The sequence below is a fragment of the Poecilia reticulata genome, linkage group LG15, assembly GCF_000633615.1.
Source record: "Poecilia reticulata strain Guanapo linkage group LG15, Guppy_female_1.0+MT, whole genome shotgun sequence".
Classification (NCBI taxonomy): Eukaryota; Metazoa; Chordata; class Actinopteri; order Cyprinodontiformes; family Poeciliidae; genus Poecilia; species Poecilia reticulata.
Window position 1 is genome coordinate 23,748,214 of NC_024345.1, and position 9,417 is coordinate 23,757,630.

The 9,417-nt window shown below is 38.9% G+C and overlaps 1 protein-coding gene across 2 annotated transcripts; it reads left to right on the top strand.

Annotated features, from left to right (window-relative positions):
• The first annotated feature begins 531 nt into the window (after positions 1-531).
• On the top strand, positions 532-8,837 carry psap (prosaposin). 2 transcript variants are annotated; one of them, XM_008430148.1, is made up of 15 exons: positions 532-640; positions 3,010-3,143; positions 3,225-3,299; positions 3,393-3,518; positions 3,887-4,099; positions 4,182-4,325; positions 4,404-4,460; positions 4,755-4,760; positions 5,967-6,125; positions 6,199-6,291; positions 6,404-6,587; positions 6,794-6,957; positions 7,046-7,126; positions 7,241-7,348; positions 8,257-8,837. In XM_008430148.1, exons 1-15 carry the CDS (start codon positions 607-609, stop codon positions 8,293-8,295), a joined length of 1,617 nt encoding a protein of 538 aa, XP_008428370.1. In that variant the 5' UTR covers positions 532-606; the 3' UTR covers positions 8,296-8,837. The 2 variants fall into 2 exon arrangements, with proteins under 2 accessions (XP_008428370.1, XP_008428371.1); XM_008430149.1 differs by lacking the exon at positions 4,755-4,760.
• The last annotated feature ends 580 nt before the right edge of the window (positions 8,838-9,417 follow it).

Here is a 9,417-nt window from a genome sequence, read left to right on the forward strand (position 1 = left end):
GCAAAAGACGTTGAGTTCAACCAAAGAACCGGAGCATCCAAAAAAACCTTAGAATCTCATCCAAAAAATTCTGATATGCAAAAATAAAAGTTTCAAACAAAAATTAATAATTTCAATTAAAAAAAAGCTTTTGCTTTTGTTTGACATTATATATTTTTTTTGGTTGAATACTACTTTTTTTGTTTGACGTTATTATTTTTTTTTGGTTGAATACTACCTTTCTTGTTTGACGTGATTTTGTTTTTGTTTTTGAATGAATAATTGTGAAACAGATGTAACTCCATACTATGGAGTTAGGTTTTATTTGATGTTGAATGCCTTATTAAGTTCTACTAATACGGGAAAAAAAAATCCAGAAAACAGCAAAACGGTGGAAACATAAAACCTAACAAATTAAAGAGCTGTGCAATAATAGGCATTTTTGGACTCCAAAAGGTTGCCAAAGTAGTGTTGATCTTTGACAGCGTGCTCATCAATTGCTGACTGAGGGTCACATGCCTGAGTCAGCTGACTGTGAGCCATCGTAAAAGATTGCGCTCTGCTCCCTTTCTGCAGTTTCCTCCTTCAACCACCGACAAGTACAAACCGACAGGAAACAGCGCAGTCATGCTGCTACTAACTCTGCTCTTCGTGTCCTCAGGTAAAATCAACATACAAGGCTCAATTTTGAAATTGTATTGGGACTATTTTATCACTTAATTCTGGCTCTTCTCGGGTTAAAATTATGTCTCTTATTTTGTAACCGAGTGCGTTTGATGATTGGGACGCGGAAGCGTTTCATGTGTTGTTAGCTGTGGTAAACAAGTTAACTTAAAGGGCAAACACCCTGGATATCAGGATTGTTTTGTTAACACAAATTGGCTTCAGCTGTTGAAAACCTTCTTTTTTCAAGCTATAAAATAAGTGCTCTTTAGTTATAAGTGAAAGCCTCTTTGAGGTTTACACTTTGTCCGCTCACTGGCCTTTCAGTTTCACAGCTAATGTTAGCCTGCTAGCTAAGCTAACGGGTGCTATGTTTGGAGTTTTTTTTTTCTTTCTTTTTTACTTTTTGTTTTCCTGTTAAACTGACCTCGCTTAGACCAGATTAACCTTCAGTTTAGACTCTACTTTACATTCGTATAGGTTTTAAACGCCACCAATGAACAGTTCGTCATTTCACTAACATTTCTGTATTTTGGAACATTTTCAGATTTTTTTCCGGGTGCTTTTGTTTATTTTTAATCCTTTCGATCTGACATTTTCGTCAGCTGATAACTTTATGACCCTGTATCAAGGTAATGACGAGATAGAAATGGGTCACTGCAACAAATCATTTCCAATACTTTGAAACAAGGCTGTTTTACTACTGGATTATAGGTTTTATGGACCCGAAGTGAATAAAATGTATTTGTATCTTGTCAGTGCTGAAGATTGCATAAAGACCACTGGCATTTTTTTTAAATGCCATTTCAGGCTTGTGTATTTAGTGCGTATCTTTAGTTTAACTTGTGATTAAAGAATCTATAATGCTCTTTGTTCCTCCACATTCTTTCTTGTCTTCCAGGTCATTCTTAGATTTTAGCGTCACTTTAACACATCTTTTCTTCATGAGATGCATACTTTGTATTTTTAGTTGCATAAAGCCAGGCTACTTGTTAAAGTCAGTGCAATCCGATTGCAATTTACAGCTTTCTTTTTTTTTTTTTTTGGTGCTTTTTCAGTTTAAACGCCAAAAACTTATAAAAGTAGTTTCTGTACCCTGCTTATAAAAATTTTATGGCAATCCTAAAGCATATGCTGAGCGCTGGCCTCATTCAAACAGTTAGTTTGCCTGGTAACAGCTTGTTTTGTCTGACTGCTCATGTGACTCAAGTAGCGGATGGGAGGGGCCCTGCCCTCTGTGCTGGATGATCAGAGGTTTCTGTTGGAGCAGGTTTGAGTGTTGCACTCAAACCTATGTATGTATGTGTATATATATAGATAGATGGATAGATAGATAGATAAAATAATCTGAAAAGTTATTTTATTAAAATAACTGTTAGTTTATTATTTTAAAGAATAACTGGTCATGTCCAAATTTAGTTCTGAAGTGTTGAAGTTGGTTGCTACTTCATTTGATGAGGATCTGGGAAATTTAAATGAGACCTTCTCCGGTGTCCACATGACTGTTTTCAGTTCACTAAAATCAAGAATTGTTAGGGTTTTTTTTTTTTGCGCATGTCAAAAGCATGACCTTTCTTTGCTGGAACTAATTACCACTTCTGCTTTATCAGTTTCACTTTATTCTCCCCAGTGGAGAAAGTTCCTTTTTAACAGGGACATGTGCATTTACTTCTGCATTGGTATCTGTTTTGGAAACCATTCTTTGCTGTGTTTTAAGGCCACAAGAATATAAACTAATCCTATTAGCAATGCATGCAAATAGAATTTATCTGTCTTATGCAAGATTATTTAAAAACTGTTTGCTAAGTTTCTGACATAAAATACCTTAAGCTTCATTGAGCAGCTCTTCAAGCTTGCACAACATTAGGATTCAACTTTTTTTTTTTTTTTTTTTAAGAATTGCTAAACTTGGAAGGACCAGTTTTAATTTGTGAAACTTTACAGAAGCAGTTTCTAAAGTCAAACCTCAGGAAACGTGTTTGGCCCTGGCTACGCATTTGGCATGTACAGCAGCACAGAGCCATGTTTAGACGATGAGCTATGAGACTTGTCTGCTGGCTATTTTAAAAAGACGTTTGTCTGCATTTTGTTGTTAATCTTATTGAGCAATATCACAGTTGAAAGTGTGTTAACTTCCTCTTGGAAATGTTGACTGAGATTCCAATTCTAAGGTTCTTGTTTCTAAGAAATCTTTCTTGACTAAGAAAAACAGACAGAATAAATCTCCTTAAACCGTTCTCTTATGTGTTCCTTATCTTTAATTGAATACAATGGCAGAAACTGAACTCTTTAGTTTTGTAGTTGATTGTGATGATTTCTGGAAAAGCCTTCAAAGTGTGAAATTTGACTTAATTTATTGTCTTTCAGCTGTAGCAACACCTCTGCTGGGCACTGAGCAGTGCGCCCGCGGCCCCCCCTACTGGTGCCAGAACGTAAAGACGGCATCGCTGTGTAAGGCTTTATCTCACTGCCAGCAGAATGTGTGGAACAAGCCTCAGATGGTGAGATTTTTACAACTTGAACTTTTTTGACCTTTTCTAAATGTGGTGTGGTTTCTAAAATGTTTGCCACTTTTTTTCCAGAAAACAGTACCATGTGACTTGTGTAAAGAGGTATTGATGGTGGTTGGACAGTTGCTGAAAGACAATGCAACTCAGGTAAAATGAGGCAAAAATACAGCGTTTCTTTAGTCTTTGCTGAGATTTAAAAACATCGATGGATGTTGATGTGGGTTTTTATTTTTATTGCAGGCGGAAATTCTTGGGTATCTGGAGAAGGCGTGCCATCTCATCCCTGATCAGGGTCTGGCGGCTGAGTGCAAAGAGATAGTAGACAGCTACTACCCCATCCTCTTTGGGATCATCACTGGGGAACTGGTAAGCAGCATTGCTCTAAAAATGCTTTTTATTTTAACTGTTATCCCACTTTGTATTAAAGTTTATCAATTAAACTGGGTAAATAAAAGTCAGTCTGCTCATTGACATGGAGTGTACGGGGTGGGAGGAACAGAAGCAGCTGTGTGGACAAAGTGCACTCTGCTGAAAAGGGGTCATTGATGAGGAAGTGAATCTAAATCTGAAGGAGAACAGAGCGGTTGCTGTGCAGCCCACATCCCTGACAAAAAGCATTTTTACTTCTCCTCTTCTCAACTCTCACCTGCTAGAACAAGACTAGGAGCAAAATTAGCTAAATTTAAATGAAGCCATTTAACATGATTTTCCTTGTTTTTGTTTTTTTCTTTAAGGAGGAACCAGGTGTAGTGTGTGGCGCGATGGGTTTGTGTACAACTGTGCAGATGTCCCTAGCCAGGTTTCAGCCCCAGGAGGAGCTCAAGTCCAATGAAATCCCTGAGGTGGACCTTGCCCAGCGTGTGGCGCCCTTCCTGCTCAATGTTCCTGACCTCCTGTACCCCCAGAATACAGGAGATCCTGCTCCAAAGCAGGAAGCTCCAAAGCAGGTACTCTTGCAGTCACCTCTCTGCTCATCTAAAGAAGCCTTGCCTTTTTTAAATCTTGTTTTGAATATCTTTCCTTCAATAGACTGGTGACGTAGTGTGCCAGGACTGCATCAAGTTCCTCTCTGATGCTCAGGCAGAAGCGAAGACCAACTCCTCCTTCATCGACTCCCTGATTCAGAACATTGAGCACCAGTGCGACATGTTGGGACCAGGCCTGTCCGATATGGTAAAGACTTAAAATGCATCCATTTCATATGAATCCAAATTACCTGGAAATCAGACTTTGAACTGTTTCTCGTTGCAGTGCAAGCAGTACGTAGGACAGTACGGCCCTGCTGTTGTTCAGCAGCTGATGTCCATGGTGAGTCCTCCGGGGTTCTTTAGAGTCTTTAAACCCACCCCTCCATGTTGTAACATAAATCTAATGCTTAGACCTCGGTACTAATGGTTGGTTTTTGTTTTTCGAGGTTGCTGAGCCCATGTTTGCACCAACAGCAGCTTCATTTTAGTTTGTTTTTTTTTCACTGTATGAATTACTCTAAAAAGTTTCCTTTTATTAATTTTGCCTGTATTCCCCGTTTTCTTTTATCCTCTTCATCCATGTCATTCTGTTCTTTCCCTCTTTTACCCCCTGCATTTATTTGCTGCCCCCCAGGAACAGGTAGGTCACTCTGTGTTCAGCCTGTAGTCTTTTAACCCCTAATTCTTCTACTTGCTCTTGGGAATTCCATTTCTTGCACTAAACACTTGCCACTGATGCATGAGAGTAGATGTTTCACACATCTGAACAGTTTATTTTAGAACTACTCACTACTCAACATCACGTTGAATGGCCACAGTAAAAGTTTCTTTTGCTTCCAAACTCACTTCACAGTCTTGCAGTGCAGGGGCATCTCAAATGTTGGTGATGAAATTCAAAAAGTAAAACTCTTGTTTACATTTGTAAAGGTGATTTTGATAAATACATTTTGGTCTTTTTATTATTGCTCATGGCTGATTTAAAAACCCAAAACTAGTTTCTCAAAAAAAATCAGACTATTACATAAAACCAGTGCTGCACACTTTATTTGGTCAGGGCTCCTCTTGCATGAATTACATCAGTGTGATGTTGCGCCACTAAGTTAAGTGATCTTTTTAAGTATTTTTTTTTGTTATTCCACAAAACTTTCAAGCACTTCAAACAGCCAGCTTCAATTCAGATGGAGGTGCCAATTCATGTCAGTTCAATAAAATTGAGTCAAGTATGCAATACAATTGATGTTTGATCAAATTTTTTATTTTTTTTCATCAACTCGGCTAATTGTATGGAGTCATTGACTCACTGCATTCACTTTCATTCAACTTCTTCTTTCATGGTTTACTATTCTTACTGACTGCCACTGTGGTCTCTCCACAACATTGTTTAAAACCACAAAGTAAGCAGATCAGTTTCTAACAAAATCCTGCTATGTTGATTGAATGTCTTCTGGGAAGCTGAGTTTTGAATGTTTTTTGGCTGAAATCCATAAAGAAAATTGACATTCTATGTAGTGCAAGTTTTACTTTTTAAATTTGGATTGCTGATCTTGACCTCTTCAGTGAGATGCTCCTGTATATTCAAGTGGATTTGCACATTGTGCTGAGATGCACTAATCTTCAGTTGGACAGTTGTCTATTTCTGAGTTGGTGCTCGAGTTATTAACTCTATGGGTGTGTTTGGCACTGGTACGATGGCTGCCTTAGGTGTTTGGATTGATTTTGTGGTCTGTAGTGCATGACTGGCAGTGTTGTGTAACGACATGTTCACATTCCTAACGGCATGCCCCAAGGCAGCGCTGCAGAAGATGAGACACTGTGTGCTAAAGTAATGGTTTACTTCTCTCCACAGCAACCAAAGGAGATCTGTGCTCTTGCCGGTTTCTGTCCGGAAATGAAGAAGTCCGTCCCCATGTTGGACCTGCAGCCTGCAAAGGCCATCCCTGCTGCCAAAACCATGGTGGCTGCTAAGCTTTTCCCTGCCACCAAAGTTGAGGCTGCTGCTTCCAGGGTGGGTATTTTTATTATTTTTCACTTTCCGTCTCATCACTTTTCTACATAATCTAACATTAATCATATTGCAGTCGATGGTACGTGTCCGTGAGTCGCCAACTTGTGCAATCTGTGAGTTTGTGATGAAGCAGTTGGAGTCCATGCTGGAGGATCAAGCAACTGAGGTGTGGATGTTTCACGAGTTCTTCTTCCCATCATCTTCAATTAAACAGCCCTGCTGCCTAAATCCTGCACGCGTTTGTCCCTAATGTGTCTGACTCTTGTTTATGGTGGCAGGAGGAGGTTGTTCAGGCTGTGGAGAAGGTGTGCACATTTCTGCCCTCCTCTCTGACTGCCCAGTGCAAAGACCTGGTTGAGACGTATGGCCAGGCCATCATTGAGTTGCTGGTGCAGCAGGCCGACCCCAAGACTGTCTGCACAGTGCTTGGACTCTGCAACGGTGCCGACCGTGCATATATTGGTACATAGCTGCTTCTAAATATATTCATTGTATTTGCTATGATGGAGTATTAAAGTCATAATGTTATGACTTTTTTATTTATTAATTTTTTTTTTAGTATGACTCTTATCTGTGTGGTGCAGCTTGGTCTGTTTAATGTAAACCATAGATATGCAAAACTGGGGTTAAGGTAGTTCAACGTATGGACAATACATCATATGTTCCAGTTGCCTTGGACAAGGCTCGTTTTGAGGTTGGCGGCTACTGTGAGGTGTGCAAGATGGCCGTGAGTTACATCGATGGCATTCTGGAGAAGAACGCCACAGAGCAAGATATTGAGGAGGCTGTGAAGAAAGTATGCAGCTTCCTGCCTGACTCGTACAAGACTGAGGTGAGTGAATGGCGGGTTTTTCTCTTTTTTTAATGCATAAACATAAAGTCTCATCAACCCTGTTGTAACGCCTTGGTTCTGTCTGCAGTGTGACCAGCTGATTGAACAGTATGAGCCAGTTCTCATCCAGCTGCTACTTCAGATGCTCGACCCAGACTTTGTGTGTATGGTAAGTAATTTTCTCTTGTGGAAAAGATGCACTTACAGGCAGAGCTATAAAATAAGCTATGGATTTTTAAGCATGTTGAAATTCAGAGTCTGAAATCTGTATCTTTTGTTACAGAAAGTGGGAGCTTGCCCTGGAGCTAAACTTAATTTTCTAGAAATGTTGGCATGCTCCCGGGGGCCTGACTACTGGTGCAAGGTCAAGGGAGCAGCTGAACTGTGCGGCGTAAGTACACAGATCTTCAACACGATACTTTCATGTCAAACTGGGCTGCCATGAATTTTGTTTTCTGGTTAATCCATGAAACTACTTGGATTAGAAAAAAATTGAATTTCATACAAGATCAAATGTAAACACATTTACATGTGTTCAATCTCGACACTAAGTGTTGATGACATTGAACAGGACATGAGCAAAATTTAGTGCAACAGAAGCAAGTTTGTTGCCTATTTCACTAAAATATGATAAACTTAAATTATTGTAGTGGGTATAGTTGTAACAGATTCATTTTGATAAACATTTACAGAAGAATTTAACACTGAAGTGAAAATTGGTTTTGTTTGTGCTCAACCTGTATCCCCCCCTGGGAAAAAATGCTATGAAAGGTTGCCATAGAAACATTATGCAACTTCATGTTAATGCCCTCAACTTCAGGCCTGATCATAATATGCATGAAATGTCCTGTTTTACTAAACCGTCTGATTAGTAAAACAATCAAACGGCTTGGTAAATTTGTAGTACGGGAGAAAATGTCTTCAGCCTAAGGAAAACGATGCATGATTGGATAGGAAAGGAGGAACAGTAAGCTGCTATGGTAGAGTACTAAAGTAATTTGAAGTGTGGTTAACTATTTTACTATCACCTTAAAGAAACTCTTAAATTTCACCCAAAATTATGCTAATTTTATGCCATGAATTCATGCAAACAAAAACCGCTACAGTTGTCAATGAACCCAAAATTAACTTACAAAATGCAAATTTCAATCAAGGATAAAATATTATCAAAGCCAGCTTTCCTCTGGCTTTGACGATGGTCTCTGACTGTACTGTAGAAACGCTGTTTTGCATCCGTCAGGTTTTTTTGGAAATGATTACCAATTTAACGCCCATCTACACTTTTTTTCTGTCTTTCAGACTGTGGCTCACTGCAAACGTTACGTGTGGAAGGAATAGAGAACGACGAGGAGCTGGAAACAGAAATTAAAAGGAAAATTACTTTAGAGCTGCTTTCCATTATTAATCCATGTCTAATAGACTAAAACTGCTGTGATGTCTGACTAAAATACATGATGGAAATGGACTGGCTTTTTCTTTTCTCTATAGTTTGGGAGATGGAGGGTTTGAAGGTGGGAGGGGGGTTGACGATATAAGTGACATGAAACATTGTCGGGTCTGATTTTTGTATTAATTTTCTGTATTGCTTGCTTGAAATGATCGATTAAACTCATTTTGCGCCCACCACTATGTAGATTTACTGACTGCAACCTGGTGAACCAATTACTGTTGTACTGGCTTGTCATTATCTTAGCAATTGTGTGTGAACGTTGAACATTTTGTAGATGTTTTTATGAGCATATGTGGAGGTTACCTCCCAGTGTTTGCACTCTTATCTTTGTAAATTTGTCTCCAATGCACAGAATCTTAAATATGCTTTGAGCAACTGGATGACTCAGTTTATTTGACTTTATCAATTAAAGTAATTTCCAAACCAAAAAGTCTCTTGTCTCCATATTAACCTTGAGTCATCACACTTTGTATAAACTTTTAAAAAATGTACAAATATATTTGCAGTCATGTTTAGTGGCATTTTTGCTTACCAATTCTAAGTATCTGTACAGACATGATTTCAAACATACCAATTATAAAGTCTTTCAGAAAGTTGAGGTGAAAATGCTGCCAGGTCTGCTCAATGCTTGCAGAAGATGGGAGTACCATGAGTCAGATGTCAACACATGTTAAATAACTGAAAATCTGCCACATATACAAGTACTAATTAAGGTTACATCATTCTACTTTGCTGACAGAAAAAGAACTCCATGTTGGGTTCATTCGATTTGCAATTGCTTAATACTAGAATACAAGAAGAGGATGGATTCCTTGTCCTGGAGGGAAATTTTGGTACAAAATGTGCAAAGAGCCCCTTGTAAAGATGACAGTCAGCTGGTTGAAGGTCACTCAACAGCAAGATTAGCTTGCATATGCACTAGCTTCTGGAGTTTCTTTATGACCACTATACAGTGGGGCAAAAAAGTAGTCAGCCACCAATTGTGCAAGTTCTCCCACTTAAAGAGATGA